Source organism: Apteryx rowi, unplaced genomic scaffold (assembly GCF_003343035.1).
Source record: "Apteryx rowi isolate R43461 unplaced genomic scaffold, aptRow1 scaffold_179, whole genome shotgun sequence".
Classification (NCBI taxonomy): Eukaryota; Metazoa; Chordata; class Aves; order Apterygiformes; family Apterygidae; genus Apteryx; species Apteryx rowi.
Window position 1 is genome coordinate 444,538 of NW_020448074.1, and position 24,294 is coordinate 468,831.

A 24,294-nucleotide genomic window follows, 5' to 3' on the forward strand; every position below is an offset into this window, starting at 1 on the left:
TTGATGGAAGAGTTAGTAAATTTCATGTACAACCCTTGCAATAGCTGAAATAAATGAGTGCAAAGTAAATATGGCCATTAGTAACTGCTGTTTCTACTCTTCACAGCTTCTTCTGAACTGTTTGTGTAATGTTTCCAACCAGTCACGCCCAGCAGAGATCACAGCAAAGACAACAGTAAGTCAGCAGTTACTTTGTCTCGCCTTTACACCAGATAACTGCACTAATCATGATATTTTAACTATGCCATTAAAAAAAAAAAAGTGATTTATTTTTCACCCCATCTTTCTTATGTTTGAGCCACAAAAGTGGAAGGGTCATTAGACAGTGTAACTAACATTATTTATTAGGTTGGAATATACTTTGAAAATAACATGTCATCAGTTGTGATTTTTTTGTGTGTGTGTATTCACATGATGCTAATATATGAAGTCATTTTAGAATCTATATTTCATAACTAGACTTACAATTATTGGTTTCAGTGGGGCAAGCTACTCTTCACTCAACTGAGGATGTTTTATAAATGTTTTATTTTTCATTAATTCAAATCTCTTTTGATAGAGCTAGACTAAACTGGTGGTATTTTAATGGTGCACACTCTTACTTCACACATGAAACTGCAGGCTGATCTTAGGCTGGATGTACTCAAGCAGCAGTAAAAGGAGCAGGATTTATGTTTGTCTCCTTATGCCAATTACAAAGGGCATGATGCCATATTTGTCTTCACAGCATCAAACTGACTGGAAGACTCAAGTCTAGCCAAATACTATTCTTTTGCTTGTAAAGAGTCATGCAGAGAAACAAGTTGTCAAAAACACCCGGTATCAAACCACTAAAACAAACCCTGCCAGCCTATCACATAGACATTAGATGTTTTCACTACAGTCACACACGATCCAGAAAGTTACACTTAATGTTTATTTCATAGTTACACATAGCCTACAGGGTTCTTTTACCATTAAACATTGTCTATAAGATACATTCTATGTGACTAGAAATACATAAGCCTGCAGAAATATAGCAAAGCAAGAACCCTGTAATACAGAGCTAGCGCTTTTTGATTGCATATTGTTTTAATATTCCCCTATGATTCTTTCCTTAGTACTTTCCCCTGTCCCCCAAATGCACTATGTTTGTTAGTTATTTATTACTACTTAAATATTCATGCCAAATCAGTTGAGACAACTTCTGTAGTCCTGCCTGGAGCAAAAATTGTAAATGGAAGGTTGTTCTGATAATAAAATTTAGTCCAAGAGCTATTTTCATACTAAGAAGCTTCCGTATATGAAAAACAAGTTCTTGAAATCCTCAAGCACAGCCACTGTAAAATAAATAGTTACGGCTGGTTTGGGGTTTAAAAGAGGTTCAGCTGAAAACATACCAACTCTGATCTCAAACACATTCCTTAAAATTGGCCCAATCATTTTATTCAATTAGCAAATAACCAAACTTACTACATTTACATAACTAAGTTTGAGCTGAAGAAGTTGTTGTGGATACGGAGCAAGTTAAGTAATTTTCCATAGTAGATTTGCCTACAAGAAGCTAAAACATGTTAATTGTTTTTCAGTGAGGTGCCCTTTAGTGTTAAAGCTCCCCCTGAAGGTTGTTTGGGGGTTTTGCTTCATCTTGAATAGCCAGTAGTAGATAAAAAGACAATCTGCATGAATCCCTTTGTATTGAAACCAGCCACTCAGTATGGACATAGCTTAAATTTATATCAGTCATTCTCACCTACTCTGCATGAGTAGATAGGACAGAAGAACATGACAGGAGTCCTCCAAAAGAGGTATCAGATTATTTTCTCTTTTCTCTCTTAGAATGCTGCAAGACTGACAGAAGAAGTGAAGTTAGTCAAGTAGTGACTGTCAGGAAAAACTGAAGTCTACAGAAGAATGGTAATATCGTTCTCTGCTGAGAGAAAAGTGTATGGAAAGTATAACATATAGTTGATGTTATCAGCATGTTGTTATTATGAAGAACACAGGGAACTCAGTTCTTTATGATGAGGGCAAGACAGCATTTTCCGTAGTCTTCTTTCCTGTTTCCATGTCCTTAATGCATTCCTCACTTTCTCTTGGTATCAGACTGAACCTTTTACTGATGCAAAATAGCAGAAAGTAAAGCAGTTTTAGTCATTTGGTGTGAACTCCTTTAAGCAACTCTGGTTAAGGGGTTTCTTTCAATCCTGAAAGAAAAAAGCAGTCTGTCAGAAAATATGCACATACTTACCATTTCTGTGTATAAAATACACTGTTGGGTATATGAAGCGTGCTTCATTTGAGAATATATTTATTTCTCTAACTTAATCTGATTTTTTATAAGTAAGTGTTTTAAATGGACAGTGAGCCTTTCCTCCATAACAAATGCTACCTGTGTCCGTGCTATAGCAACTAGTACTATCAAGGTCAAAGTCTAAACTGTAAACACTTCTGTTTAGCAAGGGGCATATGTCAGAATTGGCTTGATTCACTGTCTCCAGGAAACAGAAAAACAAGCTTTTTTCATATTTATGAGAACAACCAAGAACAGGAAGTTATTGTATACCTAAATAGTAAATATTACAAAACTTCTACCATAGAAGTTAGAATTTGCTAATATAAATATGAGTCACCAAGAATGAAACCTCAAATTTCAGATGCACTGAAAATCAAGACAATATATTTGAGTATCCTAAGTGACTTAACATGATAAATAATAGCTAGTTGAATGACAGAATCACATACATGCTACTTTAGCATATAAGCTATGCTATTCAGTTACCTATCATCAGCATTACTATTCATTAATGAATACAGATATCAAGTTGTCTGACAGCATACAAACACAGAATAAAACTATATGTGAAGCTTGGAGTAAAGGTGAAATTAGCACTTCTCAAACTGTTAAGTTTATCTTGCAACAGAGTAATTTTGTTTCAACTGAAACTTGCACTAGAGACCTTGAGAAACTTAACATACAAGCAGTTCTCATTTAATGACCTTGCTCTATTCAAGTGCCGTGTACACTCATCTTTTTCATCTTTATAATGAAAAGTATGACTAACTTTTCAAATAAGGTAGGAGAGAGAGGGGTTTTGGCTTGTTCTTTACAGTAAGGGTTACTACCTTAACATGTCATTAGGTATGGCAATTGCATTCAGTTGCAATGCAACTGGATGAGTTTTAGAGATCAGTAATAAAACTGTTTGCAGTCTCTTATTTTTAGTCCTACCTTGGTTAACATCTCACATATCCTTTTAGAACCTGCCAGATGTTTTACCCTTGGTCTATTCAGTCTGCTCACAAAACTATCTTTTCCTTGGTCATGTCTCCCACAAAGCTACTGCTACTCTGTCTCTTACATTCCTTTATTTGTCCTTCTCTTTGAGATTTTGTCCATAGACGACTTCATCAAATTCCAGTATTTGGAACACATGCTTGTAAACTGGCCTTGGTTATCTTTCTCAGGCCTTTACCTTGTATTCAAACTTGACGTTACTTTGTGCCCTGTAACATAAACAGCTTCTGCAGTCCTGTTTTCTACTTTTACTTTAAATAACTTTATAAAAAAGCACTACTGTTCTGCATTTCCTGCATCAGGCACTGCTATCTCAGTGAAGTTTCCATGGTGCTTAATATGTTTTAGTGCAGAATAATTAAAATTTAGGATACAGAGGCATACTGCCTACTCAGAACATTTCATCTGTAAACTCTCCATCCGAGAGCAAAACACTGAAAAAGGTCCTAATTCCCTAATCTGTTTACCCAGTACAGACACTGATGCCCAGAAGACTGCTTTGTGCATGATGGCAGAGGCTGCTGTTAGAGCAACACCACTTTTTTTGTTAAAGGTAATTATGTATCAGTGAAAAAAATGACAGTTTTTTTTCTTTTTTTTGTATTTCACCTAACAATTACTGCCATTTTGCAACAGACAAATACAGCCCCCTGAGTTTAGTTAGTCACTTTGCTTTTTGCAGCCTGGTTAATTTAACACTCTTGCTTTCTCTTGCAAGCCAACTCTGGCTAATGTTTTCTTTGAAGTTAAATTAAATACTTAGAGATTTCTGAACCTGTATAGTTAATTTAAGTAAACTTACGTGTTTCCATATTTCTCCAGTCCTCTCAATTACAACAGTTTGTGATTTATTGACCGGTGATGTAATCTTGTAGTCATCAGACAAGAGACCTAGAATTGGATACTGATTCCTGTACCTGTATTAAAAGAGTTGCAATCCTGTAAAATATAACACTAAAATCTGCATACCTATATCCAAATCATGAACTTTATAATTCTTCTAGTTTAGTTTTTAATTTAATTTAGTTATCAATCCCCAAATATTTTTACTAGTAACTAAAAAACTAATACTGTCATTTAAATATCAGTTTGACATACTGGTTACTCTCCAATTGCTGTTACAATGCTTAGTAGGAATATCTGTACTGAATCCATCCTAGATAGGTTTTCCTAGTTTGACTTTTTCTCCTAAAAGCTGAGTAGATAGTGTTAAGAAATTTGAAGGATGTAAGGACTTAATTAACAGAAGCTACACAATGGAAATCAAAAGAATGTATTTTTAGGAAAAGTGAATAGCTACATTACTTCTTAGTGATGATGGCTGTTACACCAGGGGACTGACTGCATGATAATCTCTCTTGCTTCAATCTGAAGAGGTCCTGAGAAAACCAAAAATAAACATTCAAATGAAGTAATATTTGCTAATTGACCAAAGTCACAACAAAATACTTGCAGAAATTCGTCTCGAAGAACAGTCTGAAATGCTCTGTCCTTCCAAGAGATTAGCAGAGAAACAGCATCATCAAACATTTAGTTAAAAAAAAAATCTTAGTGCTGATTCAGGATGGTGTAAGTGACTTCCTAGTAAAATGCCATCTTCATAGTAAGTTGATGCTTAAACCTAACATTCTTAAAGCAGAAATATGTTATTTTACCTCTTGTTGTTGCTTAATAAAAGCATCTTTCTCCTCCAGCATTGATGTCAGTTCATGCAACCTTATTTGTAAGTCACTATTACTTCCTTCTCTCCTTGATATATCTTGCTGGAATTGTGATAACTGAGACTAAAAAAGAAATATGATAAAGAATAGTTAAGTGTTCTGTGTTCCTTGCAGGTGACCTTTAAGCATGCATCTATGACTCTGGATATACTTTTTCATTAGAATCATGAACACTAACACTTGAATTAGTAGAATTTTAAAAACCCTGCATATATACATGCATGTACATAATATGTTATGTATATATATATATACACACAGAGAGACATGCACAAAGACTGATTGCTTTTAAATGAAAAGGTTGAGCTGCACAGTAAATTCAGAGGGCACTAGTTGGACTTAAAGTATCTGTGATAATTCAACTAACAGATTCATAACCTGAGCAGTCATACAAGGTGAGGAATACACACGTATCAAGTTAATCAACATACCCTAAGACTGCGGATCTCACGATCTTTATCCTCTCTCAAGTTGTTGATCATCTCTACGTAACGGCTAGAGAGTTCATCTGTGGTGGTCTGAAGTGTTGGATTAGAACAGGTCTGTAGAAAATGAAATAGCTTTTATTTTTAAAAGAATTTTAGCAAGTTTAATTGCTCTTCATTTTCTTTGTGTTACTACAGTTGAATTTGTGAGTAACAGCTACTGTAAACAGAAAAATGAGCCTATTACCTGTAGTCTTAAGTTCTGGATCTCTTGCTCCAAGGCACGCTTGCCGTACTCCAGTTCTTTTAATTTACAATCCTTTTCTCCCTCACTGAGCTGAAGAGAAAGGAGCTGTTCTTCCAGAGAGCGACATTTTGCAATACTCTCTCTGAGTCCTTGCTGGAATATACCATGCATTAATTACTCAAAATCCTCAAAGGCCAGCATATGGGCTAGTTTTTGGCTGATTGTAACTACATTGAAAATGCTTTTTAGATTCACCTGCTGCTGACGATTATTTTCTCTCAAGGAAGCCAACATAGTTTCATACTCTTTAACTTGAGAATCTTTAAAAGACAAATCCTTCTTAAGGCAGACATTGTCAGTTTCTAATTTCTGTAAGACAAAAGTGTTTACTGTCAATAGCTGCAATTTTTCAGTAAACCTTTCCCATGTTCAAAATACAAAGTAATGAGTAATTAATAAGTGAGGACTTAGAACTAAGAAAATTTTTAGTTTTCTTGGGACTGCTTTTGTTTTTTTACTGCATGGCTCAGAGCTGCTCATCACTGTAGTATGTGTGGCTTCCTGTTGTGTGGTAAGCACTGTAATCTTGGATACTGCTCCTTCAGCCTGTCCCAGAAAGACTTATTTGTAGTTATTAAACAGAAACCAACAAAAATCCAAAACAAAGACCACTTCACTGCACAGACTACTTGTTTTATGTTAAGGATGACAGGGAAAACTCTCTCCTAACACTGCGTTTTAAAAGAGAATGTTGCGAAGTTTCCAGACTGGCCAAGAGAAAGTTCTGCCATGAGAATTCTTCTGCTTTCAGAATGACGGTTATCTACAGGCTGTATCAGAGCTGTAGAACTGCAGCTTCCAAACTCTGATATTTCACTCTGGAGAACTGCTGGAGTTCTTAAAGGTACCAGCTGACAACAGCTCTTCTGTAAGTGGGGAACATGACTTGCAGTTAGGAGTGAATGGAACTGAGGTCTCCTGGAACAGTGCTAGCATATAAGCAGTTGGTGTAGGCCTTGTCCATGGTAAAAGTAAAAACATTAAGTAATGAGGTAATTCAAAGTTCTAAATCTTAAGTTCACTGTTCAGGGTCTTTCCTTTCTTTGAAAGTGTGTGTTTGGTGGTTTTGGATTCTACAAATTTAAAACTTGAAATCCACTGATAAAGAAATCTTCTGACCTCATCCACCGTACAAGTCATGCAAGGCTATTAATAAATTAACAATTCATATTAAAGCAACTAAAAGCCTGGACTTAAAAACTTAAACTTCATCTTAATGGACTTTCTTCACTGACAAGTATCAACATGGGAACTGAAAAGTGTGCTTACCCCCAAGTCATCCTGTAAATGGCAAAGCTCTTCACGTAAATTTTTGAAAGTGGAAAGCACAAGCCTCAATGATTTATCTGATGTCACTCTCATCTAGGAGGAAGTGAAACAAATAAAAAATATGTATTCTTCCGATTTATTAGTGAGCTTCATTTACAGTATGCTTAGCAATGTGTAAAAGAAGAGAACTGCTATAGAGCTGAAAATAACTTTTTTACTCCTAGAACTACTGCTCAAGTCATTGTAGAAACTGTAGACACTTTAAAGACACATTTTCATGCAGTTTGTTCTGCAAATGGCACAATTTTTGAACTATTGTGCTTTATAATACAGGACAGAACATTTTTTAAAAGGAAGGAACAACAGAAGAAAGGAGAACTGAACTTGTGCTCTAATGAAGGGAAAAATAAATGGGTTAATACTTCACAATCAGGTTCAGAGCTCTGTGAGTTATAGTGATGAAAAAAAGAACCACCCTACCTGAGAAGCCACAGAGGAATGATTCATCTTTGAGATCTGTTAAACCAAGCTTTCAGCCCAAGGGCAAGAGCATTAAATGAAAATAAAAATAAAACATACACAAACTACCAACTTTTTCCTTTAAAGGAAAAGAGTTCCCAATGATTAAAGGAGTCACCTGGATGAAAAAGAAAAGCAATAATGCACCATAGACTAGCCCTGTTTCTTTTTTTTTTCTGTTAATACATTGTAAACAGCTGTGTATTAATTCACATTAGAACACAAACTGTTGCATTTCATGATAAATTTCTTTCTTTTCTAATATTTGAGAGAAAACACAATAATTCCTCAAACTTTTGACTAATCTAGAAAGGCTGAACATTCTGCATAAAAGATTTATTTTTTAATATCAGGATCAAAATTAAATCCTTGTCCAGTTTTTCTTCCTCCAATACTTCTCTTAACATCATGCAAGAAATGTCTTGATCGCTCAAACTGAAGAAGCTATTACAAACTCTATCGATATGGTGATTAGCCTGTGTTACATTTGTTAACCCTAGTGGTGCTATTACGAGATGGAGGCTTCAAACAATGTTTCTAGTGTAACTAACCTGTTTTACTGGAATTAAAGTGGAATTTCAGTTTTGACTTAGAGTTTTGTCTTTGTTGTGAAATATGCTATTGGGACTAGATTAAAAGAAGAAATTAAGTCAGGATGGTTAAATTTAGAATGAAAAAATATAAGTAAGTCAGTCCCCACTCAGCAGCTGCTTAGTGCTAGAGATGGCTAAACTCCCTAGGTGTCATGTACTTTCACAGTGAAAATCTCCATGCTGTTAGACTTGAGTGTCTGTGGCGACCCAGAACCCTCTTTGTCTGAGCAGCTTGACAGCTAGCTCAAAAATCCTGAGAGTTAACAACCTACCACACACAACTCTGTTCAAGACATTTGCAGTAGCTGTGGTCTATTTGAGAGCACACTTCATGTGTATGCTGACAGAATCTGGCTCCCCACAAGTTTATCTGCTTTTTTTTTTTTTTTTTTAACAAACATAGGTGTGAGAATATAAAACCAGGTACACTTCCAGAAAACAGGAACTACAGGATTCAACTCTTCCACACGGAGGTGAACTGAACCTGCTTCCTGGGATAATGTTCTAACATGAAGTCATAAAATAATTTGGTGTCAGTGTCAGGTCTGTTGTAAAAGAACCACAGAATAGTTCGGATTGGAAGGGACCTCAGGAGGTCGTCTTGTCTGACCTCCTGCATGAAGCAGGCTCAGCTGTGAAGTCAGACCAAGTTGCTCAGAGCTTGGTTCACATAAAGTTTAACCTATCCCCAGGAAGTGATTCTAAGCTGTAGCACTCAGGTAGGATCACCTAAGCTCTAGCCCAGGGAGATGAGATTTAGACACAGCTGCTTAAGGAGTGCAGGTTGTTTTGGATCTTCTAACATACCTAAATCTCAAATGCTACGCAGTTCTGGAGTCAACACTGGCATTCATGCTACATCACTGTTTTTTAATATATTATCAAAGGTGGGGGCCAATTGTAAACAGCTACCTTCAAAACACTTCATATAGCAGGTCAGTATTATTCCAGAAAAACACATTACAGAGAGTATTATAATGCTAGGAAGCAACAAAATGAACAGACACTATCAGAAATCTTGCATTCTTGCCTGATTGATTACCTTTCAGGCAAACCTATGTGTCTGTTGAACAAAAAAAACAGGTTGAGATGGCTAGGTAGCTAAAAAACAAGATGAGGAGAAAAACAAAAGCCATTTATAAATGGAACCAAAACCGAAATGGTTATGTTTTGTTACTGAATGTCATAAGCATGCACAGACATGAGCAACATGTTATATGTGTTTAACCAGAATACTTGTGGAAGATGAGACATAAATTATAAGCATTAGATATAGTTGGTAATTGATATCTAATTCAACATTCAATAAAATGCCTACTCTTCACCTTTAACTTTTAAAGTAAAGTCTTAATATAAAGCACAAACAAATAAAATCAGACCAGTATTTTCATATAATTATTTGTTAAAAGCCAAGATGGTTTCCAGTGAAACTGCAAAAAAGCTCCAATAAAGCTCTGTTTAAAATACACAGTCTGTAGAAGCAACTGCCACATGTCACGAAGCTATTTGTATGATTCCAGACATGTTACATTAGAATAAATGGAATAAGTAGAACACGGAATAAAGTATGTTATGTACAAATTCCCTGGTATGTGTAAGCCAACTTCTAATGTTTCAGCTTACAGTTTGCTTGCACACACACCCTCCACCCAATTCACATACCTGGAGGAGATAACGAATCTGCTGTTTTGTTGCCTCAGACAGTCCTCTGGGAATTAAATCTTCAACATCTTCAGTCTAAGCAAAGAAGGGAGAAGGGTGGGGGGGAATTATTTGTCTTTGACATCTTGATTAAGAATTTTGCCTGCTAGATCACAATGTGATTTCATTAACTACACATCTTTACTATGAAAAACATGTTTAGTACAAGGCAAAATACACTGAAAATAGATCAAAGGGTATCTAGAAGACTTCCAAAGTCTTATATATGTGTGGCATTAAAAAGATATGAAATGATATGTCAAGCATATTTTCATTAGATGAATATTCAAATCACCAAGTTTAACTTTTATTTTAAAAGCAGTATTCAAAACGATCCTCTCTCAGAAACAACAGTTAACACTAAAACAGAACTCCAAAAAGTTTATGATACAATCAAATCTCATGTTTCTAAATAATTGACTGTCAATAAACAAATGGTGACCAACGTGCTACAAGAGATACTGCCAGTGATTAAGAGGCATTGCATCATGTAATTTAATCCTGAACAAATATTTCTGCCATATACACAATGCCTTTAAAAATAATAAATGTGCTGACGATATGATATGGTGATGTGATGATATGATATCTCCAAATTCTCAAAAATGAATCCCGCATGGCTGGAGCTTTTTGTAAACACAGGAAGTCTGTTTTCTCAACTTAAGTTCCTCTTCTTTCTGTGAGAGGCAGTATTCTCCACTTCTAATGCATGGCAGTACATGTTGCTAAACAGCTTCTTTATTGGCAAGAGAGTGAAAGATTGTTTGCAATAAATGCATACTGTAAAAATTTGTAGCTGTGCAAGTCTGCTTTACAATGAAATCATTACTGGCACAACAGGAAAAACTCAAAATTTGACTCTCATAAGGTACTGGAATAATGCAAATTATTAAAGTTCACTTCTGGTAACATTTGCAAATACATACCTAACATTAAAATTCTGAAACCTACTGATATTAACAAGCAGGAATCATTAACTAACACAGACTGTCATCTTTATACTAAACAGACTGGACCACATCCTTCAGTTAAACTGGATTGGGCTTAATTGGGTTCAAAACTGAAGATCCACATAATTCTTACTAAAATTAAATGTTACAAAACAGCTTATAAGAGCATGCCTGCTGCTTACCTGACTGGTAAATTCAATGTCATGGTTCCTGTAAGACAAAATCCAAGGGACCAATTAACAGAATGCTTCTTGATAACTAAGAATCCATGACCACATTCACAACCATAAAAAGATCATCTTTTAAAGTACTAACAGAGTTCTTCATATTCCTTTTAAGGTGACAGGCAAATATGAGTTGTTAATATTAGTCCATACAGAGATACGTGAGCAGACTGGAATACTAATAGGCGTGTATTTAGCACAGTGCTTCCCTTAGACTATTTCTTTGGGCAGTTATCCCAATTATGTTAGGTTAACCCAATTACACTGAGAATTGGCTTGGGTAATGGCTTTACCCAGACTGTGCTGCAATACATTGACATGCCTGAAGTATTTAACAGTGTCAAGATTTTTCTTGATGTTTAAATTCCCTTTTTAAATGCTATGCCAATTTCTTTTGTGGATCTCTTTTGCTTTTCTCAATGGAGTATCACCAAATGAGAGTGAGTGAGGAGGAGGGGAAAGGAATGAAATAATGGTGATTGTGAGAAAAGGGTAAGATGACCTGTAAAGACAGATTACTGACTTTTGAGAGTGCATTTCTTTTCAAAATCAAATAATTTATAGGTCCCCGCAGAAGACATACTTAACATCAATTTGCATGTAGATACCGAGTGTCATGCTAYGTGATGACCATCTTTTAATCCATGATATAACAAAACAAATGAAATGGCAACTTGGACATTTGGGTTGTTTCATTCTTCAGGACTAGTAATAGAACTGTATCATTAAATATATCTAACAGCATGCTGTAGGTATATTTAAATTTGTTCTATCTATTACTTTAACAGCCAAGGAATAAATCATTTTTATTGCATATTAGTCTACACAATTTGAAAGAGCATTGAATTCAGTTAATTTATTTGGCTTACAGCCTTGTTTTATATCTGCAGGTACTCAGCAAGTTATATTACTGTAAAATACACTCTGAATTCTATTTGTCTGAAAAATCAGCATTGAGCTCTCAACTGTGCATTCCTAGGATTTCTGGAATACCAAAATAATAGGACAGATATAATGACAATACCTTCCTCCTATCTTTTCCACATGCTGTAGTAAACAACTGTGCAAGTCATTGGTCTTGCGGTTCAGTTCAGCAAGCAGCTCACCAAAGTAGCGGCAGTCCAGCTGGTCATTATTTTCCTGAGGGCAACTCACCTAAAAGAAGATACACAAGAACATTATAGTTGAGTTCCCTTCTTCAGGATGAAAGCTGAACATCAAAATGCTACAAGCACGATGGATTTGTTTGCTGTGATTAATTCGCAATTTATTTACACTATTCTTTTCCTAGGCTGAGTCTTCCATGTCTTCTGTTTTTCAATAAACTATACAGAAATAAATGACTTCCTTTACAGCAACAAGAAATAGGCAAAGTAATATCTCCACCTACAGCAACGACATCATCATTATTCTAACATAGAGAGTGTAAAGATTTAGCAAATCTTTCATTAATATACATGCTTCCACCCTACAGTGGATAACCCCCATTAGCAGCACCCAAATAAACTCAAGCGGGTGCAAGATTCCCCACTGCAAAAATCGTATTTTTATTACTATATTCTCACTGCTTTTGCTTACATTCATGCATTGGAGTATATCCAGTGGCTGAGTCGAGAAGCTCTTGGATTCCTTCCCAGGTCAATTTCAGAAGCATTTACAGAAAGGCACCGACTTACGAGACCTCTTTTTTTAAGCCCAACAAGATCTTAAAGTACCTCCAACTTAAGTTCAAATGTTTATGTATGCGTGCAATAAAAGAATTAAACTAGCCCAAACTGAGTCTACCCAAGTTACTTTATGGTAGGGTTTGGCTATGGGAAATACCACATAGGTCTAACACTAAGGTCACTAACCTTAGATATGTTTGTCTGGCCACCTGTATATTGAATAGACGCATAGGAAGGGACTACTACACTTCCCCTCCCCCCTGCCCCCAACGGAAATAGTATACGTGTATAGGAAGCCTACAGAAGGTGTAACCTGCTGCAGAATGAAGGGTGAAGGAAGCTAGTTTTGTACTTCCAGTGAATCTATGTCAAATACATCTACATCAAGTTGAAATATATTTCAAATCCTCATTGATTAGTTTAGATAGAGAGCAATTCTGACTTTATGCATGTCCAGCTTATAAAGCAATTTGAACTTTTTTTTCCAAAATTAAAGGTGTAATTCTTATATTATTCAGTCTTAGGGTTTGAAAGGCACAAGCTTTAAAATCATGTTCAAAAATTAAATGTCTCAAAAGCTGTAAGTGTAAAGTTCACATCATTTTACTCTGCCTCTACACCTACTAAGATGCAATGTTTCACAGAAAAAGGCTACTCAGAAAATACACCTATTTCTCATCTGGATAGAAAAATTGCCTATCTAACAAATGTCTGTGCATCAGACATGAATTTTATATACTTTGCTCTTATCTTACTGTAAGCTATATGGTTAAAAGCAACAAAACCATTTAAAAGTTCTTTGTTTTAAGCTAAAAATCATGTCCATCTGATTCCTTCAAAATCTATAAACCTGATTAGAGAACATCACAGGAGTACTCTTGCTAGGTAAAACACGGGCAGTTCTAAACAACATTTACAATCTCAGCATGCAAAGAAGTTATTTGCAACAGAGGAACAAACTTTGCTGTTTACTTACAATGGGTACTTAATTACCATGCTATGATTTTGAGCAAAAACTGTTGAAATCAGGGATGAATAATTTTATCCATCTGTAAAGTTTTATACTCTCCGTAAAAAACAAAAATACACTGTGAACAGTAAAATATTCAGCAAGTGATTCTTACCGGTTCACATGTCTGAACTGTTACCCTCCTCACTGTATTTCCTCTGCAGTCATCACTCACAGACACTGGGATTATTTCACATGGGCTACCAGTCTGTGTTTGCTGGCACTGATGAGTGACCTGGGACTGTTCAGGCTGCTGGCAGGGCTGGATAACATGACATTGATCTGATTGCTGGGGAATTTGATGTTGGTGTGAAAACTGATATTGCTTCTCCTATAAACAAACAATATTATTTTTTAAGCCACAGAACACATCTTAATGAGATGGAAGCATAACATGAATACATAAATGAATACAATGCATTTTTGCACGGAAAGACTGATGACAGTTTCGGATATTTTAATAATCCTAATAATTTTTTTTTCTATTTAAACATGAATTTGCCTCATGCTTTCATAGTTTAAGGTTGTAATTCACCAACTCCTCAAATTTTAGTAGCTGGAAATAAAAGGCGCAGAAGATGCATTTTTTCTAATTTTACTTATGAGTTGTGTTTCATTATGCTGTTCCTCTTAACATATCCACTCAGGAAACGGGCACCTCCATTAAAACACATGTATATCCTGCTTCATTAAGTATCATAGAGATTGAAAAAAGAGCTAGTTGCTCTAGTTGAACTATTTACTGGGTTTTTGTTATTTCAGTTAGAAAAACATTTAGTACAGGAAATGGCTCAAGATATTGCTCCATAAATGCTTTCAGCAATTCCATTTTCAGACTGTGCAATATATATAGGACATATGCATCTTGTTTTTACAATCCAAGAAAAATGCTATTTCCAAGAAAAAAAAAAAAAAACCCAAGCCCAAAACCAATAAACTAGAAACTAGTTTAGCCTCCAGTCAAAACATTGAAGGTTATTGATTTCGGCAGAACTTTGGTTTTTTGCCATCACAGTCTTTACAAGTTTTTCCTCAAAAAATGTATTCTTTATATTCTATGTAGAAATATATAAATGCAAATCCCAGGCTTTAAGTAGTTTTGACTTGAATTTAAAATGTAGTTACATTAAAAAGGTTGAACCAACATCTCATTCTGCACCAAAGCCAGAGCACAGAGACTACATCCACATTAGCAAGCGGCACAGGAAGAGGACCCAGCGTCCACCACATTCTACGTATTTTGGGAGGTTTTACCTCAGAGTGGCTATAATTTGGTCTCAAAGGACTGAACACCCATTAACAGTTGGGGTGACTGGCTGGACTCCTGCAACACATATTTTAGTTTTAGGTGCATCTGAAAGGAAACTAGCTTGCATGATCCATGACTGCTGTGCAAAGTAAACCAAAGTGCAGTATGTAGTTGGTGACTGGGAAATTTTCTTCAAAACTACACTCATGATTTGACTTAAAATGCTAATATAAATGTACCCTGAGTGACAAAAAATCAAAAATAGAAATAGGTTTCCAGGGCTGGATTGCACACTGCTTTTTTATTATTTTCTTTGTAGACTATCTGTGGAAAGAATGAAGAGAGTGTTATTATTCACAATTACCTCAAATTTTCTCCCTTTCCACTTTCGAGAACGATGTCACACCTATTTTATCGTTTTCAGTGGGAAAACAAAACTAAAATCCAGAATTGCACAAAAAATTCAGTTTAAAAACAAAACAAAAGATATTAGATACATCAGTCTGAAATAGCCTTCATTTCAAAAATCTTCCTGGTGAATATAACAGTATTTCGGAGCAATAAAAAGGAAAAAAAATGATAATTTTGCTTTTGACAAAACACCAAATCTGAGACAAAATCTCAGATGGCTTTACCAAAAAAAATAGTTTTTCAACAAAGAGTGAAAGTCAAAGCTAAAATTAGCCTTTACAATCCAATTTTTATAAAACTTTATATAGGTTACTCTGTTGTGGAGCTACTGCAAGAAATTAATGCTCTGTCATATTCAGATGAAGAGTTCTATAACCATGTTCAAACTGAGAGCATCAGCGATTCAACAGCAGCTTTCTTCATTAGCTTGAAATAAGAAAGTCTTAAGAAAAATGTAGCACATGTTCCAAATTCTGCTGTCATCACACAGAGAAACCGTTTCATTTACTTTGAGAATGTTTCTTATACCTGGACAACACAATTCTCAAAAGAAACAGGAACTTTTCTGCTACTGTCTCAATTTTCTTTTGCAATAGATAATATACAGAAACAACTTACTTGGTGGGGATTTAATAGCTCGTATTTTCTTATTGTCTTTTCATAGATGACATTATTTCCAGGATAGAAATTCCCCCCTCTAAAAAATGGGGATAATGGCTCCTGTAAAGCATATTAATAAAAAACATTCATATATGTTGTTAAACAGCCAATTCAGTTAGTGGCATTTTGACTAAAAATGATTGGAGCTTTCCTGTAGTTTGAAGACGCACACACTCAAAATTCTATAAAGTAAATATCTTCTATTTTTACAGTCTTAAGTTCTTTGAGATACACTGTTCCTATATGCACATTTGAGTGGGTGTAAGTTTCATAGTCTTGAACTCGGATTTTTCTGCAATATCCATACAACTTGCACATACATACTGCATCTCAACTTTACACCATGGTAAAAAAGCAATAAATTACACTGTTTTTTTCTCACAGAATCCTGCCAGACTCCGAAGAAAATGAGCAGGCTACATAATATAAGGTGGACAGTATGTCACRGTAACTAGAGTTCATCAAGCTATAAAACTTTCTTATTTTAGTCATTCACCCATGTAGCACTGAGAGACCAGTGGCCAATTCAGGCAGGCGATAACTATTATGACCAATTTCAGGCAGGCACGCAGAGCTGTGAGAGATCAGTGGTTAAAGCACTGTTTTGCCAGATATACACTATCTGATCAGGTGCCTTCTGAAACTGCTTAGTGTCTCATAAATGTGAAGGTGAGAGCTCCAGTAGGTTTCTGGTATAGCTGCATTTTTGAGCAGTGCTGTTCCCTGAGGTCAGGTTGAACATATGCTGGTTGTCAGGGAAGACTCCCCAGTAGACTCCTTACAGCCTGTTTCTGGAAGATAATTTTAACCATTCTACTTGACTTTTACCCAGGATATCCAGATGCCCAGCATATAAACCTCTAATTCCACTAAGGGGTCTATCACAAAAGAATTAACCAAAAGGCAAAAGATTTTCCAAATAGCTTTTTTAAAATTCTTTAAAAATCCCTCTGTCACTCTACAGATGTTTTTTATATCAGTCTGCTCCACTTGGAAACAAAGCGACTGTGCTTCCATCTAGACAACAGTTGAAATAAACAGGGTAGAAACAGTTAGAAATTCATCTCTGTTACCAATTATATTGAAGCATATTAATATAGACCTACCTAGTGAGAGGTGGGAAGCCTAATTGTGTGGTGATTCCGTAGTACTTTCAATTCCTAGTAATTTAATCTCAGAATCAGAGGTATGGCCATGTTATTTAAAAATACTTAGCAGCCCACAGTGGAGGTAACTGAGCACTTTACAGAATCAGGATAATTACAAAAGAAAGACTTGCACAAACAGAACTGAATAGCTTCCCTACCTGTTCAGGATTCTCTATAATAATCCTCCGAACAGTGCCCTGCAAGGAAGAAAATAAGTACAGATTCAGTGATTATTGCAGTCCAAGCTCCAAAACCTTTTATGTTTACAGCTCAGGCTTATACAGATTCTCAAATTCATCTGAATCAGCTATAAACATATTGAGAACCACTGGCCTGTATCACCTAGAAATGTTTTCAAGCCATGCATGGCCTTTCCATTCAAAAGGAAATAAACCCCATGCAAAATGAAAGTACACACTCTGGATTCTCAGCTTTAAGAGTCTTTTTTCTCTGTCACCTAACTGTAGGTCTGAGGGGGATAGTCTTTATTTTCCATAAGTGCCAGAAGAATAGAACATGAATCAGAGTGAACACACTGGACTAGTTCTTCAATGATGGCAAGCCCCTATACCACAGAACACTATCTTTTATTTACAGTTTATTATGTTACATAGTAAGTTCAGCTAGTGTAAACTTCTGTACTTTTAAGACACGGTTTGTTTCACCAGTGCTTTTTTTTTCTTTTTTTTTTTTTTGATGAAAAGACAAGAAAATCTGTAGAATGGAAAGAAAGGTACACAGAAACTGCCAAACAAACCAAATCAGACTGTTACAGTATTCAGCATACTAAACAGCAGCAATTATTTCAAAAAGTGGTCAAATATGCCATAATTCACACCAATGAAAAAGATGCCCACCGGGAACATTTGCTAGTTCTTGAATGACAACAAATACACATTTTTAAATTACAGAAATCCACAAATGACATCAGTTTTGTTCATTTTCAAAAACAAATGCTTCTTCTTCCCCCCCCCCCACTGTCTACAAGCAAAAGGACACCTTCCATTTTGTGGACAAACAACAATCTATATATGTTACTTGAAATCTCCACATCCAGTTCTTTATCCGAGTAAGCAAAATTCCCATCGCATCTAATCTAAAGATTGGTCAATTTGTTAGTTAACTGTAGAGCATATTATTTATTCTTCCTCACAGCACAACCTTTCAATTTTCATAACAAACCATTTCTTCCCCTAGCCTGCTGGCAGTGCTTGGAAAATTTATATTGCTGATGTTAAGTCCTGGAAACATTCTTAATGGGATAAGAGTAAAACTCCAAAGTTGGTCAAATTCCCAGTTTGGAACTGTTGCATAAGTTTAGGAAGCCTGAAGCAGTTTTTCAAATCTCTCAAGAGTGAATCATAACAGCACCAGGAAAAGAAATCAAAGTAGGAAAAAAAAGTGTTTTAGCATCTATCATGGTAATTAAGAAATCTCAAAGTTTTAACTGCTGTGGAAAACAGCTGATTATTCCTCCTCCCACACTCCATTTACTCAAGTTAGGTCCTTCAAGGCTCAATCAAGAGAGTAATCCTACTGAAGTCAACAGAACTCTCTGGATCAGGACATAACTGTAAAGAAGCAATATTTAGGCCCAAATTCTAGATAACTCTGACACCTAAAAAATTTGAACTAAAAACTAGAATATTTAAAAATGAATGCACATTGATATTTTCTTCACACAAGTTACACAGCAGGCAACTCTCTGACTCAGAATATTTCCTTAGATCTATGCAAGAGAGTTCAGAGTTTCTGTCCAGTGCCCAGCATAACTGAGTCTTTGCCCAGGACTGGAGGAGCGCTCAAGTGCTATGATAATACAAGTAATACGAAAGAGAGAGATTTTTATTCAGATGTGAATATTGTTGTACGCAATATCCATAAGATTCAAAGATACATGTTCAGTTTACTGAAAAGTTGTACAGACCTGCCTGAACTGAATCTCACTGCCACAGGGCCTTGGAATATGTAACTCATTTTATCTAGTTTAGGGAGAATAACTTGTAAAATTATTTTAGCTAGGTACCTATGTTTTCTCAGAGGAATACATTCAGAACTGAGAAAACGACAGAATTTTAACTTGAAATACACTTTTTATCTTATAATATTCAAAATGGCCTAAATCCTATGCAGGATAATATAAAGAGCCTAAGAATATTTTGGTCAGAGAGAATTATGCTTATTTTTAAGATACACAAGCACTTTCTGTTTTCAAGTGACTTTGATGCAGATATATTTCCGTTGCTCCAGTACAAACACGAATTTGCCTGCCATCCTTCCCATACCAGCCAAACAGGCCAAACTTGCACAGGCCTGGGAGATAATCTAGAGGCCAGAAATCCTGTAGTTGTAAGCCTGCCTAAACTACACAAAAGCACTTCCTTGCTTTGCACATCTAGTGAACATGTCTTTCCAAGGCGTCTGCAGCCAACAGCTATTTCCTTGGCAGTATGAGCATGCTAAAAGTAGTACACTGGAACGGGATACAACCTCAAGTATTACAGATTTTTCCATCATTCCCAAGGGAGAGATGATATATGTTATCTCTTAGGCTTTCCTCTTTTACTCCTTAATAGTTTCCTACAATGTTTTGCAGATGGAACATTTTTTAACTGGGAGAAGGAAGCGGGGGTGCCAGTCCAATACTGCTGTGGATTTCACTGGCATGACTGGGTTTGGGATTTACAGCAGTGCAACTAGGAGTAGCAGTTTGGGGTCCCAGGCCACTACATTTATGGGGTAACTTTAAAAGGTCATGTGCTGATGCTTTCACAATGATTTCTGCTTGTTTTTAAGAAGCAACAAGTTCTTCTCAAGGGTAAAATTTTAAAATAACTATTTGATAGATTTATTCAGTTATTGCCTGGAAATTTTAGGAAAAGCAATCAATACAAAAACTTTTAGTTCAATAATTTTTCCTTAGCTTCAGACAAACTGGTAACTAAGGTGAGAATTTAATTTATATAAGTCAAAAGCTTATATGCATAAAACCTTGTCTGGTTAATTATAAGAAATCCAGTCATCTAATCAGAATTTATGAATTACATTTGGAAGCTGAAAAAAAGCAGGCCATATTTGTGGGCTTTCTGTTTCAAATAATACAAGCAAATTTCACCAATTGGTTAATGATTTGGTTATTGTTACACCAGATTCACAATGGTAGTTGAGAGCAATCAGCACTTCACAGAATCAAGACATGAAAACATCTTACTCACAAAAATTCTCACATGAATAGACAACTCATACAAAGACTTTCAGAATTTTGCCTTTCACACTGATGACAGACATTTTGTGTGTCATTTCATGTATTATTTATTTTTTCATGACCATGGTTAGAATATTAATACCTATAGGCCATACTGGAAGAGAATTTATTCTAAACAAGCAATGAAACAAAGCTTTGGGTCATCTCTTTCATTTTTTTTTCCATTTGGTTCAAACAGAGGAGAGTAAAATTTGCCTTGAGTTTGCTATTTCATGAAGCCACTGGAATTACTCCAGATGAAGCCTGCCATGGCTGGGAGTAGCATTTCTCTAATGTAGCATTATTTGGTTAGACAGAGAAAACAAAGAAAACTAAATCCTGAACACATTGTGACCAGAAAAATACAATCACACATGCTACATGTACATGCCATTTTCAAATTTTTCTTCCCTCTAGTCTATTAATAATATACATAAACATAATGGAAGACACCAGCTATGTGACTAAACAGCATGACAGCGCAGCAACAATAATGAAGATGTTATCATTATGCTACTAAAGCTCTGCAAAAGAAAATTAAATATTGCTCAAAGAAAGCACCTTGGCTTGTCAACAGTAAAAAGCTTAAACCACAGTATGAGGCTACCATTAACTACATATTCTAGTATTAGGTCAAAATGTCTATGCGAGTTAGATACTGTTACATTATTCAGTTTATGCAGCTATAAATGATCTGCAGAAAGGGCAACAGAATCAAAAAGAGCACTACGCAATCCTTTGGAAACCTTTATCTGGAGTAATCGATGACTGCTCTCCAGCAGAATCGCTGCTCTTATACTGTTCTTCCCAGTGCTGCTTTCTGACAACTCCCATTCAGCATAAAGTATGTCACTTCTGTCTACTCCCATCTGACCTCCCTTATTTGTTACGGTTTTTGTCTTGAATAACTGCCTAATTAATCTTTAGTAAGTACCATCCCTCTCCACCACAGAAATTACAACCCACATAAAGCCTGATTTGGACTACACCCTGTTTTGTCTTTAAAGTCTAATCCGGCAAAACACTTCAGCAAGAAACTATTTTTCATCAGCAGGACTTCATGGACTCACTGACTAAACAGATGTTGAAAATTAAACATATTTAGTAGGGCAGAGACAGCATAAGAGACTATAATCACATTATTTATTTACTCATCTGAATAAAGGAAGCTCGGGACTGCAGTACTTATTCTAATGAATATTTAATTAATTGAATGCAATTCAGACTATCATCTAGCCCAGTAAGCAGATCATTTATCTGGGAGGTGAGAAACCAGTGTTTATGCTCCTACTCCACACCTTACGAAAGATGGATTGTTTAAAAACATATTTGATGCAGCGGGGATGAGAGTCTGTCATATTCAAAAACATATAAAGCTGTTAGTGAAATGCCTCATTTTCCAGAATTTACAAAAGCCATCCCGCAAAAGGCAGCCATATAGTATAAAAATGTGGCTTTAAGAGACAATCTGATTTCCTATTTGTCTCAATCCCTGTTCTTTTTCATAGTTAAATATTTTTATACCACAGGAAAGAAAGCTAAATAAGAGTTGAAGTTTAAACAAATACATGTTCCCATATTGAACAGGACACTCCAATCCTGCTTCTATTGATGTTAATAACAGTCTGACTGTATAAGAGAAAAACCTGATATACAAATTCTGAACTCCTTTTCTGTTTTTATAGACAAAGCTATTCTTAAGTCATAGATTTCTAATTTTCTGTTTCTAAGATTTAGCTAAGATATTGTTTACGTTAAAACTATATTAAATAACATCAATACCTTCAAACCCTTCCCTGTAAACACACACAGCAGGAAACCTGCTAAACTACATTGCAAACTTTTAAATCAATGCTAAATGAAGATTCTCTAATACTTCTGCACCTGCTTAGTTTCATGCATGTTATTAGTTAGCATTGTTGATTCACAGAGAACTACTAAACAGACACACCTTTACATTATGTTTAGTAGCATTTTTATATTTAGTAACACCAAGCAGGAAAGTGTTTTTGTGTACATATTAATGGAAATGGGAGTGAAACAGGAACTTGTAGAAGCAGAAGTGCAAGGTTTATAATCAGATTAGAATTTCACAGTTCTATTGACAGAATGGGCAAAATGTTGTAAGGGAATAGGATATTTACAGGTTTAAGTTAAAAAAATGTAAGTTAGAGTCGCCAAAAAAAGAAACAAGCATGGACTTGATCTATCCATTCAAAACAAAAGGGAAAAGAGGAATTTAAATAGCAAATCACTTTAAAGAGTTTTAGATTAAAATAGGTTAACAAAGCTTTTCTAATAAAATAATAAATTTATTATAATTTTATTACTAAATTAATAAAACATTATTTATTTCATTAGTACCCTTGGTCAAAGATGGGATCTTTCATGCTCTTATCTTTCATACGTTCCGAATGTAATTGTTATAGTACAAAACGCGCTATCGGGACGAGGGAAGATAAGTCCAAGGATCACCTCGGGAATGACACCCACGTCATCAGTAGCTTTCCGGAGGTCCACCCATCTCCCTTCCTGAACAAACCCTCCCTCGGCATTCGGTATCCAGTCACCTTTAACAGCAAGTGACTGATCTGCACTGTGCGCGCTATTAAACGAAGAGTCGCTGCACGGGTTTCCAGACGCTCTGCTCTCCCCGCAGCGGGGCCGGGCGGGCCGCGACGCTGCCCCTCACGGCACGCGGGAACGGCCGTTACGGGCGGGAACGGCCGTTACGGGCGGGGCCGCCCCGCCCCCCCGCCGTTAGCGGCGAACGAACCGCCTGCGTGCTGAGGAGAAACGGCAGCGTGTTTTATAGAGGGGCGCTGTCACTGACGGTCCAAGTATTTTTAAAGACCATTAAGTGCACGGACGTTTCCCTCCGATCAGAAAATCGGAAGAATATTTTTGCTGTGATGTTTGTAAAGGAAAACAACCTGGCACACGCAAATCGCGTTTGTGAGCGGCCGGGCCGAGCCCACGGCCGTGACGGAGACGCCACCGGGGGGTCGCCGGCGCCGCATACCGCCCGGCCCCGCTTCCCCTGAGGGGAAGCCGGTGCGGATCCTCCCTTTTGTGGGGCGACATCCCATGGCGACACCCCGGAGCCCCCCCGCCCCGCTGCGCCCGCCCGGCGCCGCCTTTGCACCCGGGGTGGCGGGAGCGGCCCGCCCCGGAGCAACAGGAGAGACGAGCGAGGCCGGGAACGACGCCCCGAGGGCGAGGGACGGGGCGGGCAGGAGGGCGAGGCGCGGCGGCGCCGCTCCCTACCTGTTGCGGCGGGTCGCAGCCGGAGATAACTTGCTGGTAGCCGTGCGAGCTCTCCAGCGGCGAGCCCGCGCGGGAGGAGCAGGAGGTGCTCACCCGCCGGCACCCGGGGCCGTAGGTCCTCACCCGGTCGTACGCCACATTGCTTTCCTGGTGCTGGTGGGACGCCGGCTCGAAGCACGGCAGGGGCCGGGGCAGCGGCTCCGGGCACGGCGGCGGCTCRCGGCASGGCACGGGCCGGGGCAGCGGCTCCGGGCACGGCACGGGCCGGGGCAGCGGCTCCGGGCAGTAGGCGGGCCGCCGGCTAGCGGGGAGCGTGCTGTAGTGCTGCTGGCGCCGGTAGCAGTGCTGCTGCTGCTGCAGGTGCGGGGGCAGCGCGACGGGCTGCAGCTGCTGCTGCCCCCCGTACATCCCGGCCGCGGGCAGCCCCGCGCGGCGGCTGGGGCGCGCTGCGCCGAGCGCCCGGACCTGCGGCTCCCGGGGGAGCGGGGCAGCAGTGCAGAGGCGCCGGGGCAGGGCGGCGATTAGTACCTGCGAGGGAGCCGCGCCTAGGGCGGGACGCACCTTCGAGTGGCAGAGCCCCGCGGCCGCCTCCCCCTCTCCGGCAGGGGGCCAGCGGGAAGCAGGGCCGAGGAGCCCTGCCGGCGCGCCGCTGC

General features: G+C 37.6%; 2 protein-coding genes across 10 annotated transcripts in view; one reads left to right on the forward strand and one right to left on the reverse strand.

Annotated features, from left to right (window-relative positions):
• Positions 1-2,136, forward strand: part of ZNF711 (zinc finger protein 711) — a 33,663-nt gene extending 31,527 nt beyond the window's left edge. For all 9 annotated transcript variants that reach the window (XM_026061242.1, XM_026061245.1, XM_026061244.1 and 6 more), the window contains 2 exons: positions 107-175; positions 1,819-2,136. The gene's annotated coding sequence lies outside the window, so the exon portion shown is untranslated. The remainder of the gene's footprint in view (positions 1-106; positions 176-1,818) is intronic.
• A 100-nt stretch (positions 2,137-2,236) lies between these two features.
• POF1B (POF1B, actin binding protein) lies at positions 2,237-24,049 on the reverse strand. Its single transcript, XM_026061252.1, has 14 exons — positions 23,642-24,049; positions 17,289-17,327; positions 15,941-16,048; positions 13,778-13,993; positions 12,011-12,126; positions 10,945-10,972; positions 9,774-9,848; positions 7,000-7,092; positions 5,926-6,039; positions 5,671-5,823; positions 5,430-5,540; positions 4,933-5,061; positions 4,583-4,656; positions 2,237-4,194 (listed from the first exon to the last, which is right to left on the reverse strand). The coding sequence occupies exons 1-14, from the start codon at positions 24,047-24,049 to the stop codon at positions 4,029-4,031; spliced, it is 1,830 nt and encodes a 609-aa protein (XP_025917037.1). The 3' UTR covers positions 2,237-4,028.
• Between the last annotated feature and the right edge of the window lie 245 nt (positions 24,050-24,294).